This window comes from Cnephaeus nilssonii (genome assembly GCF_951640355.1).
Source record: "Cnephaeus nilssonii genome assembly, chromosome: 1".
NCBI classification, from domain to species: Eukaryota; Metazoa; Chordata; class Mammalia; order Chiroptera; family Vespertilionidae; genus Cnephaeus; species Cnephaeus nilssonii.
The window spans coordinates 66,504,888-66,517,587 of NC_137072.1; the positions used below are offsets into that span (position 1 = coordinate 66,504,888).

Here is a 12,700-nt window from a genome sequence, read left to right on the forward strand (position 1 = left end):
CAGAAACAGTCTTTTATGAGCTTAAGAAGAATGTCAAGTTGCAATGGTAACTAGCAACACAGAGGTTTTAATTTAATTTCATTTAATTTAATTTTCATTTAGAACATTCAACCAAACAGTTGGGACTTTTGAAGAACTCCAAAAATACCTTGAAGGGTATGTGGCAAACCTGAACCGTGATGATGAAAAAAGACATGCGAAGTAAGTGGATGAATATTTTCCCAAGCTGGATATGGTTATAGCAGTTGACGAAGGGGACAAAAGGGTGTGTTTGCTATTGTAGTAACTTTTAGTGTGCCTTCACTAGAAAATTTGGGGGGATTCTTTTAAGTTGTCTTCCACAAAGAGGATACCACTTACCACTGGTATGATTATTTTAATCTATAAGTAGTCAGCTCCTTATTTGGGATGATTAGCAGTAATGATAGGGAGAAATTTCCTGATAGGGGGCCTTGGAAAAGGGATTCTTTACATTATCTGGTGACTTAACTCAAAAGTCCTTAATTCAGAATCAATGCCTCTGTTGCCCATTGAAATGAAGCAGGAATGCCAAAGCAATCAGCCCTTTGTGATTTAGGTTAAAAACTAGCAGTATAGTCAGAATTAGTTCAAAATACAAGGGAGCTATTGCCTCGGGGCGTGCGTGCGGTGCGTGCATGCCTGCGTGTGTGAAGGAATAGGGTAGGGCTCTAAATGTAGTAATACTGGTGGGGAATTTTCTGTTTAATAGGAAAATCTACTTTGTAAAACTACATTTATTTGAAAATCCTTTGCTAAAACATTTTGTGGAATGAATACTTAAGCACATATTCACCGGATAGTACAATTGAAGCAGAAGGGTCAACAGTTGCAGAAAACTGACATTTGAGTTAAATCAGAGCATTCAGTCAGGACCTCATAAGGTTTTTTATTTTTTTCAAGAGATGTATTTGCAACTTTTATGCTAAAGGCCTTTTATAGTAACAATAATTTACGAATATTTAATCCAGAGCAGTAAACCTTAAATAAAAGAAAAAAAAAGAGTATTCCCAAGTCAAAATAGTCAGATATAAAGTAGGAAATAGATTTTTTATGTTTCACAAAGTAGTTATTCTTGTTCAGTCATAGAAAGCTTTGAGATCTGACAAAAATAGCAAAACATGCCGTGATTCTCAGTGTGACATTCTCTGGTATGTATGCAACAAAGAAAATGGCTCTCAGGTTTTATTTCCTCTGACTCTTCTCTTTTTAACAGCTTTATTGACATACATTTTAAATACCACACAATTCACTCATTTTTACCTCTCATTGATCCAATTTGACGGTTGTCTATTTTTTATTGTGTGTGTGTCAGTTTTTTGTTTGCATATTCTATTGTCCCCCCCCCCCCCCCCCCCGCCCCTGTGATAGAATCTGATCCTATAGAAGTTGGAATAGCCTGTAGGCAGGAATGACTTAGACATGAGACTGTTGTGGGAGTGAAAGTTCAGTGTGGCAGGACCCCTGCTGGCCCAAGGCGGAGTGTGTAACATGTCACTTCTCTTGAGCAGGAGATCCATGTCTCACCAGAACCTGTCCAAAACGCTCTCTCTGGAGATGATTCAGCTGAAGGAGAAGGTGGCCAGATTTTCCTCATCGTCCCCATTCCAGAACCTTGAGATTATCGCAACACTGGGCGTTGGTGGGTTCGGAAGAGTTGAGCTTGTAAGGGGTTTACGTTTCAAGCATCTGAGAGAAAAGCCTTTGACTTTTTGTTCTGTTTTATATTCCAGTGTATCTTGGAGGAATGAATAAATTGTTACTGCTATCTTAAATGTTGCTTTGAATTGAGAAAGTACACTTTTCAGTCTGTATGTTGTATAGTAGCAGGTCCATGCTAGTAAGTAACTTAAGAGCTGCTATTTCAAGCTTCTTACATCACATCCTTTTGTGAATTTTTTTGATGATGGTAGTCATTGGAGAATGTACCAAGTAAGCATTCCCAAAAATTATAAAACCTTAAAAAGTGTATTTCCTAACAGGAAAATGTGTGTGTATATACACTCATGATACATGTACTGTCTATATATTAAAGAAAAGAATGTCTCCTGAGCAGGTGCCAGAGAAACAAATTCATGGTTATAGTTATGTCCCTTAAACAACTTCACTACCATGTCTGTCTTTGGCTTTTATTACTTTATTTTTGGTTTGCTCAAACTTTTCTATCAGAAAAAAAAGAAAAGAAGATGAATGCAAGGGGGTGCTTGAAGAGCAGCCTTCTGTAGTGTTGATCAGGATGGCTGGGAACCTATGATCTGATTTTGGCTGCATCTTCCACATCACCACCTCTCCAAGCTTCCAAGCAGTAGCAGAGTGGTACTGTCACGTCAAGTGCCCTGAGGAAACTGTAGAATGGAGATCTGAGGCCTTATTAGATGCATATGGCTCTGAACTCTTGGCAATTACCAAGCCCTTCTCTGCCCAGCAGATTTTTTACCATTCTCTGTACATTAGCCTCCGGGAACTATGCTGACACATCCGTCTGCTGGATAGCCCTGGGCACGAGCAGATCTGCACTGCTGCCAGGGGACTGGATAGCACACTTCACACCCAGTCAGTACTTCATCTCTGATGGGTGAGGAGGGAGAAACAATCTCCTAATAGGCCAAAGAATATTTGTAGCGTTCCTCTGCCATATGGAGCGAGGAGGGCCAGGCCCATCTGCAGTGATACTGTTCGCCAAAGACCTTGGCAAAGGGATTGCATTAACAATGCTGAGGTCTGTCTTTTCTATAGTTAGATAATTATAATTGAAACAATAATTTCACTATTAATTTAAAATCATAGGCAGTACTAATGGCAAATATGAGAACAATATGGGAGGCAACCATTTCTTTACAATTTTATTACATGTCAAATAGAGTCTGTTTATGGAGTTTTAAGCTCATCTAAAAAAATACCTATTAATTTTTTTATTTCCTTTTAAGGGAAAATGCTATTTGTCTATGTAGAGCAGTGCTCTGCACTAGAGCTTTGTGTGCTGATGGAGATGTTCTGTATCTGTGCTGCCCCATAGGGCAGCCACTAGCTACGGTGGCTGCTGAGCTTTTGCAATGGGTTAGTGCAACTGAGGAACTGAATTTGGATTTTTAATGAATTAACCTCATGTTACTAGGGGCTGTTAAATTGGATAGTGCAGATGTAGAACTTGATTTAGTATGTTTTGTTTTGAAAATCAAAGAACAATTCTCATTAAAGATTTTCATGAAAAGACTTCTAAACATTAAAAATTCAAAATTGAATAGATTTCTAAACATTAAATCTAACTACAGTTTTTCTTTTCTTGTTTCAATACAAACATTTTAGAGCCATGTTCCAACTATGTGGACTCTTGGAAATTACAATGAAGGGGAAGTGTGTACCCCTGAATAAAACTCAGTTCCCAGAGGGCTAAGTGGTTACAACTTCCATACTGTTTTTACATAGACTGAGAATTTTAACTCTCCTTACTGAACATGTTTTATATAGATGTTGTCAATCTTTCCTCATAAGTGTTGAAGGATCTTTCTCTTCTTACATAGGTTAAAGTAAAAAATGAGGATGTTGCTTTTGCTATGAAGTGCATAAGGAAGAAGCACATAGTGGATACTAAGCAACAGGAGCATGTCTACTCCGAGAAGAGGATCCTGGAGGAGCTGTGCTCTCCCTTCGTTGTGAAGTAAGTTGGCATTCGGCTCCCAGAACTGAGGGTGTGAGGCCCTTTTCATGAGTGTTTCTATGCAGGAGGGTGGACAGAGGAGGAAACGGAGGTCCCACTCTGAATTCTCCATCCCAGTCTCAACAGCAATACATAAAATGTTTCAAGTTTGAGATCTGGAGTCAAACACCCGGGTCCTTTTATTCTTGAGTAAATGTCAGGAAAATGTGTGTGTGTGTGTGTGTGTGTGTGTGTGTGTGTGTGTGTGTAAAATTAAGTGAAATAATTTGAATTAATTATTCATTCCAGACCTACTTCAGAATTTGGGAAGAATTCATTGCTTCCCTCAGGGAGCGTGCTGCTGTTGAATTTCTGCTAGAAGTGGCATTTGGGCACATCTAGGCTGCCAAGGAGCAACAGACCGTGGCTCTCATGATGCCTAGATGCCGAAAGTTCCACCTCCTGATAGTTACTGTTTTGTCTGTAGCTATCGCCAGAGCTTGAAAGAGAAATGTGTTATTCTAGGCCACAGCCATCTTTACTTGTGAAATCATAGGTTATTGGTGTAAGCCAGTTTGTCTTTTCATATATGGCTTTAGTGTAGCTTTGGTGATTTCTGGGTGATATAAAGTGCCCCTTCAAGAATAGAATTTAAACTTTTTGATCAAATGCCTTGCAAGAATCTTCCTGCCAACCCATATTCCCCCCTTTTATTTCAGTATTAAAAAAAAACATGAAACCAGACAATGCTGGTAATAGGGTCATCCAATTATCTTTATATTCACTATATTCCCAAAATAATTCATTAACAAACTATGATGAACAGCTTTATTGCATAGATTAGGTTTTATTATTTACTCATTTCCAGCTCTTTACAAAGTTCTTGGCATACAATAGGATAGTAATGATATTAAGAATAAATATTAATGCCATTTATTGAAAATTAACATATGTCAGGCACTCTTCTAAGCAATATATATTTAATATACATATAAAATGAAACATTTAAAGAGTTATATTTTTATATGCAATATATAGACATAAATATATATTGAATTAATATGTAATCAATAATATCTAATCAATTAGAAGAATGAGATACATGTTAGAAGAAGAATGAGATACATGTTCTAATTGAGATACATGTTATGATAGAAGAATGAGATACATGTTATGATTGAGATACATGTTATGATTGTATAGAAGAATGAGATACATGTTATGATTGTCCTCATTGAAGAAGAACAATAAGGAAAGTGAGATTGCATAGCTAATAAATGGCTGATTAGGGATTCAAGCCTAGGCAGCTGGTTCCAGAGCCCACACTGAACCACTGTACCAGATTGTTTTTGCTGTCTATGCATGATATGGCTGCTCTACTATCTGCTGTAGCCTGGGCATGGTGCTAGGGAGAAAAGGGGGTCTTTTGATTAAGACCCAGAAACTACTTTCACTAATGTGGAAATACAGTCCCTGCTCAGGCCTCACATCAGGATTGAGGCTGTCATCCCCCCACATTCTGAGGACTGTGACTCAGCCCCTCTCTGGCCATTGCTCTCGGCAAAGAGAACCCTCTTGCCCACGGTCATACTCTCTCTCCAGGCACAGCCAGCATCTGTGATGGCAGATCTCCTTGAAGCGAGGGCTTTTGTTGAAACTAGATGATAGCCCAACTCTCCCTCTTTCCAAATCTGTTTCTCCCTCCCTGAAGGTCCTGTTCCCAAGTATACTCCCACGAAACTTCTTGCAAACCTCTATCTCAGAGACTATTTCCTGAGACCAACTAGAGGATGTAAGACATGAGTATGAATGAGTCTTATGCAAGACAGATCTTAAAGGAGGTATATGCAGAGGTCTCTGGGTGTGGGGAAGAAGAAGAAGCCATATTTGGTAGGTGGGATAACGAGCTGCTTTATCAGGAAGATGTCCTTTGAGCTTGGTCTTGAGGAATGGATAAATACTTTTACAGTGAAACTGAGATTAAGAAGTTGTCTGTGTGTAGAGGGAGGACAGTCTACGTAAAGGAGCCAACATGAGCAAAAGCAAGGCAGCAGGAAAGACTACAGAGTACAGCCAGTGTAGCTGTAGGACGCTTGGAAGGAGAAGAGGACCATCGTTCAAACTGTTACTGATGATACTCTTAAGCAACTTGAGAAAGGTCTTAAAACCAGACTTCTAATAACCATGTTTTTATGTCTTCACAGATTGTATCGTACTTTCAAGGACAATAAGTATGTATACATGCTTCTGGAAGCCTGCTTAGGTGGGGAGCTATGGAGTATATTAAGGGACAGGTAATGAACAAAGATTTTACAAATAACTTTGTCTACTCACAAATGGTCTAAAGGATGTTATATTTATGATCATTTAAAGAGACACGAAGAAAGTAGTTAATATATGATTCTAAGAAAATATTATCACTTGTTAAAATAAGGTACTAATAGTGATATTTTCTCAGTCAATATTATAATCGTGTCATAGGAACCCTGTAAAGTTGGTATTGTCATTCCCACATTAGGGATGAAATTATCCCAGGCTTGGGGACAGTGTGAACTATATCCCCAGTGACATGTTTGGTACGAGACAGAGTAGATACAAGCCCAGAGGCTTCTGACTGCGAGTCTCTAGAATGGAGGTGAAAGAAGGATGAAGCAGTGGTGAAGCCTTTTCTGAAAGACAGAGTCAGATATCTGTAAAGATTCAGCTCTATAAAAGGGATGGTTTTCATACAATCAAAACCACCATTTTTTTTTTCTGAGCCTCACCCGATTTTCTAGACAATGCAGACTTTTCTAACCAAAAGAGTAGAAAGTATAAACTTTGCCTCCAATGAGTTCTGCGTTTATTGGGGGAAAATAGTATATAAAATTAAAAAACATTTCGTTGCGTGTGAAAACTAAATATGACAAAGAAATTGGCAGTTTCTAATTGAAGGCAAGTTCAGCATGGTAGACAGTAAGCTAAGAGAAGAGGAGAGAGAGAAAAACGTGATGGTAAAAGAAGGACTTGAACCAAACTCTGAAGATGACCAAATGTGGAAAGGCAGAGAGGAAAGGTAATTAATGTAAGATACAGCAGGGGCGTTGGGATAGGATTGGGTCTCTTTCTGGATGATGAACAGCAGACTTTGAGTAAAAAACAAGGGCAGCAGCAGAGGAGATGGGTGGTAGGTTTTCACTATGTTGGGTTTTAGCGGGGAGGGTTTAATGCCAGGCATTTTGAGAATTACCTGGCCAGTGGTTCTCAACCCTGGCTACACATTACAGTCACATGGAGATGGAGATCGTTTACAGAGTAAAATGCTGGGCCCTAACACCAAAGATTAGGATTCAGTTCATATGGGATAGGGTCCAGTAAGGCTGAGCATCACACCTAGGCAATAAGAGACCATTTGAGCATCTGAGTAGAAGAAGAACATGTTGTGTTAGGAATGTATTGTTGGATGGATCTGAATGGGGAGAACATGGAAGTATGAGGAGGCTTGCAAAACACCTGCAAAAGCATTTGCATCTTCCATCCTTGCTTCAGCAGGCAAATAGATTTAGAAAATCTAAATCTATTTTAAAAAGGGAATTTGTACCTCCTGTTAGGCACTGCACCTGATACTCAAAACAACACTGTTAAGTAAGTAGTAAACCCATTTTATAGATAGGGATCTGAAGCTCAGAACAGCTAAACAACTTGCACAAGGACGCAGTGAGTGGAAACAGCAGGAGTCAAAGACAGTCTCCTCCTTCGATTATACCATGCAGCAAATCACCACCACATTTTAACAATTCAGTATGTAAACATACACACATAGTGCTGGCAGTGGGCAACTCAAATATCATCAAGGTGCCCCAAATAGGAAGAAGTTGTGGTTACATGCTTTACAAACAGGAAATGAACATGATCACCTGAGTCATTTTTTAGTCAAGCAATCAATTACAGACATCTGGTTCAAGCTTGACAGTTGCATTTTGTCCAGTGTTGCATTTCTCCATAAATGTCTAAAAAAACTTTTTAAAATTTTTCAGTTTTATATGTTCATATGTAATTACCAGAAACAATTGTTTGGATGTGGATGTTTTGATTTTAGCGAAGTAGTTCTTATTTGCATCTCGTATCACCCTAAATTTCTTTATGATCAGCAGTTTAATTTATTGGCAGTGAAAGTACTTTTTTAAAATATATTTTATTGATTTTTTAAAAAATATATATTTTATTGATTTTTTACAGAGAGGAAGGGAGAGGGACAGAGAGCTAGAAACATCGATGAGAGAGAAACATCGACCAGCTGCCTCGTGCACACCCCCCACCGGGGATGTGCCTGCAACCAATTTACATGCCCTTGACCGGAATCGAACCCGGGACCCTTCAGTCCGCAGACCGACGCTCTATCCACTGAGCCAAACCGGTTTCGGCAATTTTATTGATTTTTTACAGAGAGGAATGGAGAGGGATAGAGAGTTAGAAACATCAATGAGAGAGAACCATCAATCAGCTGCCTCCTGCACATTCCCTACTGGGGGTGTGCCCACAACCAAGATACATGCCCTTGACTGGAATCGAACCTGGGGCCCTTCAGTCCAAAGGCTGGCGCTCTATCCATTAAGCCAAACAGGTTAGGGCATGAAAGTACTTTTTTCTGTTTTGTTTTGTTAATCCTCGCCAGAGGATATTTTTCCACGTATTCTTAGAGAGAGTGGAAAGGAGGGGGAGAGATAGAGAGAGAGAAACATTGATGTGAGAGAGACACATCAATTGGTTGCCTCCCACATGTGCCCCAACCAGGGCCAGGGATGGAGCCTGCAACCAAGGTATGTGCCCTTGACCAGAATGGAACCCGGAACCCTTCAGTCTACAGGCCAACGCTCTATCCACTGATCCAAACCAGCTAGGGCAGTGTAAAGTACTTTTTAGTCTTGCTGTCCTACAAAGCCTTTAATGTTGCATCAACTTACCAAAACAGAAATCGACACCTAGAACAGACAACAGAGATGTATTCCGAGATCATTAAGAAAGAACATGATTTCATTGCAGAGGCAGCTTTGATGAACCCACCTCCAAGTTCTGTGTGGCTTGTGTGACTGAAGCATTTGATTACCTGCATCGACTAGGTATTATCTACAGAGACCTGAAGCCAGAAAACTTAATTCTGGATGCTGAGGGCTATCTGAAATTGGTAAGACAAATTCTCTGACTTACAGTATCATGCGAAATATTTCCAAACACAGAGTTGTGTGATAGTTGCAATTTCCCTTTAATGTTGATACACCTGTTGTTTCCACTTTGGTGTATTGGGCCTTTGAAATCCTGGGAGCAGTGTTATAAGCACACTCTTTTTGGCCTAGGAATTAATGTTTCAACCATATATATATATTTTTAAATTTTTTCTTTATTGATTAAGGTATTACATATGTGTCCTTATCCCCCCATTACCTCCCCCACCCCCCACTCATGTCCTCACTCCCCTGGTGCCTGTGTCCATTGGTTAGGCTTATATGCATGCATACAAGTCCTTTGGTTGATTGGATTTTGTTAGTATTTTTAAAAAATAATTGTAACTAAGTTTTAATAGATTCTTGCTGTATACAGGGAGTGGCTATAAGAGATAAGGAAAGAAAATAGAATGAATCCTGCCCTAGGATATCCACTGTCTGTATAGGGAGAAAAGATACATGTATGAATCTGGGTAGGCTTTTTTTTTTTTTTTTAATCTTTCTAGAGGATTCTAAAGTACACCCAGGGTTGAGGATCACAGCATTAGATGATGGCTCCTTGGGGACAGAGACTTTTCTTGCTATCCATCTTTGTAATCCTCTAATGCCTACCATAAATCCCCTTGCATGTCACACTAAAGAAAAAATGCTGCAGTCACAAAAACTGTTTGCAATAAGAAACTATATTAGAACCGGGCAATCATCATTTAAGAGAAGTTAAGGCACTTGGTGCCTTAGCAGGTGACCCTGTCAGGATGAGGGACCCAGGCTGAGTTTTCCTGAGTCCATTTTGTCAGTACCACAAGGACATGAACCCATTTCTGAACTTAGCATTTACAGAGATATTAAAAGTTTCTCACATCAGAACTCTTACATATGGGCACTATTATTTAATGAGTAGTTGACTATGTGTAAAGCTACTGTGTGCTAAACATTTTGCAATTAATATATTTAACACTTGATGACATAGGTTTTCTCATCTACATATTGCAGTGTATAATTTAGTCTTAGGAATTACATTTGTTATCTGTAATTGCTAAACAGTTTCTCTCCTTAGTGAAGGAGTAAAATAAAAGTCCTTTCATGTGAAATCTGGCTACCTTCCAAGAAACATTTGAATCCATTCAAGGTTTATCTTATCCATGAAAGACAGCTTTGAGAATTGGTGAGGTTCTAACACAAGGCCTCAATCACTCCTCTTCTTCACAATCCCTTCATTGGCTATGTCTCTCACAGCTCTTTAGGGTAATCCTTTGGAATATTCTAGAAGTAAAACTACCACGAGGGATGCAGATATCTGTTCAATTCATTTTTTCATAGCTCTTTTTATTTTATTTATTTTGTTGGTTTTTTTTTTATATACTTCTTTATTGATTTCAGAGAGGAAGGGAGAAGGAGAGAGAGATAGAAACATCAATGATGAGAGAGAATCGTTGATCGACTGCCTCCTGCACGCCCCCTACTGGGGATCAAGCCCGCAACCAAGGCATGTACCCTTGGCCAGAATCGAACCTGGGACCCTTCAGTCTGCAGGCTGACGCTGAGATTAAAAAGTATATGTTGGACATTTCCATTTCTAGCTATATATCAAACTAGATATCCTGAAATCCTCTCACCACAAAATGTCTAAAATTACTGGATGAAACATGAAAAGCAGTACTGCATGCATGGCTGTTTATGAGACAGCACTAGGGTTCTCCTGAGGCTGGGAGCCAAGCTTGAGCAGTGGCATAAGATGGAGCTCAAACATTGAAGCTGCTATCTTGTGGGCACCCAGCAATCATAGGTGGCCTGGAGGTTTGATTTTATTAGTTTCACCCTCTGGGAACAGGAGACCAAGTTTTGTACCTGGGCAGTGTGGGAAGTTGAAACAGAACATTGCACAGAGTCAAGAATCACACAGATTACACCCTCAGGGAAATAGAAAACAAGAAAAAGAAATCTGATGTATAAAGACAGAGTAAATATAAGAAAACATGCTTTTCTAGTTATTGGGCCTTTGGTAGAGGAATAGAAGAATCTTTTCTAAGAAATCTTGGCCACGTGGAGGTTGGGTACCTAGTCTTCAAGGATGGAAAAACCCAAGAAAGAATAAGTGAAAATTGATCCATGTTGGTAGCATGCCCAAGTTTCCAAGAATCAATGTATATTCTTTCTGGAAGAATATACTGTCAAACTCAGGACACAAAGAACTTTCAGAGATAAAGTTCTAGAGAACATGAGTTCACATCTACACTAATAAAAGAGAAACATGCAAATTAACCATCACTCTGCTACACCCACCAGCCAAAAAGGAGCGACTATGTAAATTAACCCAACCAAGATGGTGGCCAGCCACGGAGCTGGAGCGAGCTGGAGGCTTGGGTTGCCCCGGCAATGGGGGAAGCCAAGCTTCCCACCCACCCTGGCCTCTGCTCAAGGCTACAAAGTTTCAATTATAGAAGATAAATAAATCCTAGATACTTGCTTCCAGCTGGTCCTGGCCTCTGCTCAAGGAGGCGCTGAAAAAAATAGAAAAATAAAAAAAGGAGGGGCTGGGACCTTGGGTTGCCGGGGAGTGATCAGGCCAGGATGGGATGGCAGGGGCCATTAGGGGTAAGCAGACCAGCAGGGGGGCCACTTGGGGGTGAGCAGGCCATCAGTGGGGGTCAGTTGGAGGTGATCAGGACAGCGGGGGGCCGCAGTTTGGAGTGAGCAGGCCAGCAGGGGGGGCAGTTGGGGGTGAGCAGGCTGGCACAGGGGGCATTTGGGAGTGATCTGGCTGGCAGGGGGGCATTTGGGGGCAAGCAGGCCGGCGGCGGGGGGCAGTTGGGGCGAGCAGGTCAGCAGGCAGAGTGGTTAGGGGCAATCAGGCAGGCAGGCAGGAAAGTGAGCAGTTACGAGTTAGCAGTCCCGGATTGTGAGAGGGATGTCCAACTGCTGGTTTAGGCCTGATCCCTGTAAACCGGCAGTAGGACATCCTTCGAGGGGTCCCAGATTGGAGAGGGTGCAGGCCGGGCTGAGGAACACCCCCCCCATGCACGAATTTTGTGCACCGGGCCACTAGTTTAAAAATAAAAATGAATTAATCCTAATATATAAAAACCCAGGGTTCATAACGACTGAGGCTAGACAGAACGCAGGCTAGGGAGCTGAGGGAACGGGAGCTGATCAATCAGTGGCAGCGGTGACTGGCGAGCAGCTGAAAGGCAGACCTCTTGGTCCCTCCTCCCAGCCCTCAGAAAGGCAGACCTCTTAGTCCCTCCTCCCGGCCCTCAGAAAGGCAGACCTCTTGGTCCCTCCTCCCCGCCCTCAGACTCCAATCAATCGGTGGCGGAGGCAGGGTGGAACTGGGGACTGGCTCCCTTAGTAGTCCTCTAGGTTCAATCTCAAGAGGACAGGCCAAGCACCAATGGGCTAGAGCTGCCGGCATGATCCCAACAGCGCTGCTGGCCTCCTGGAACTTGGCCTCGTGCACTGTGGCCGCTTCCCCTGCCTAGATGCTCCACAAGGTCACTCGAGCCCGCCCCGCTCCAGGGGAAGTGTGATCACTGCACACAGAAGAAATGTAGTAAAAAAATGAAAACCAATGACCAAGGGCCCGCATACACGAGCTCATGGGAGCCTCGGAGCACTGGGCTCCCCGACTATTTTAGGGGCTTCAGGTGAGCAGGGGATGCAGAGGGGTCAGGAAATCTCCCTGGAGGCTGGGCCGTAGATCTGATTGCGGATCCATCCCTCCTGCTGTCTGCCAACAGCCGCCTCTGAGGAGAATGGCAGAACAAAGGGAGAGGGCGGTTCTGCAAACCCCAGAGGAGGGAATCCAGGGTCCCAGGTACTCTGCCCCACCCGCTGACACTACGGC

The 12,700-nt window shown here is 41.6% G+C and overlaps 1 protein-coding gene across 2 annotated transcripts in view; it reads left to right on the forward strand.

Moving 5' to 3' along the window:
- PRKG2 (protein kinase cGMP-dependent 2) overlaps positions 1-12,700 on the forward strand; it is a 91,546-nt gene that overhangs the window by 51,570 nt on the left and 27,276 nt on the right. Inside the window, exons 10-14 of one of the 2 annotated variants that reach the window (XM_079776301.1) lie at positions 103-201; positions 1,530-1,683; positions 3,540-3,676; positions 5,860-5,949; positions 8,678-8,819. In XM_079776301.1, coding sequence (XP_079632427.1) covers positions 103-201; positions 1,530-1,683; positions 3,540-3,676; positions 5,860-5,949; positions 8,678-8,819 — 622 coding nt within the window. Of the gene's footprint in view, positions 1-102; positions 202-1,529; positions 1,684-3,539; positions 3,677-5,859; positions 5,950-8,677; positions 8,820-12,700 lie in introns of those variants that run through there. The other variant, XM_079776302.1, reaches the window with a different exon arrangement.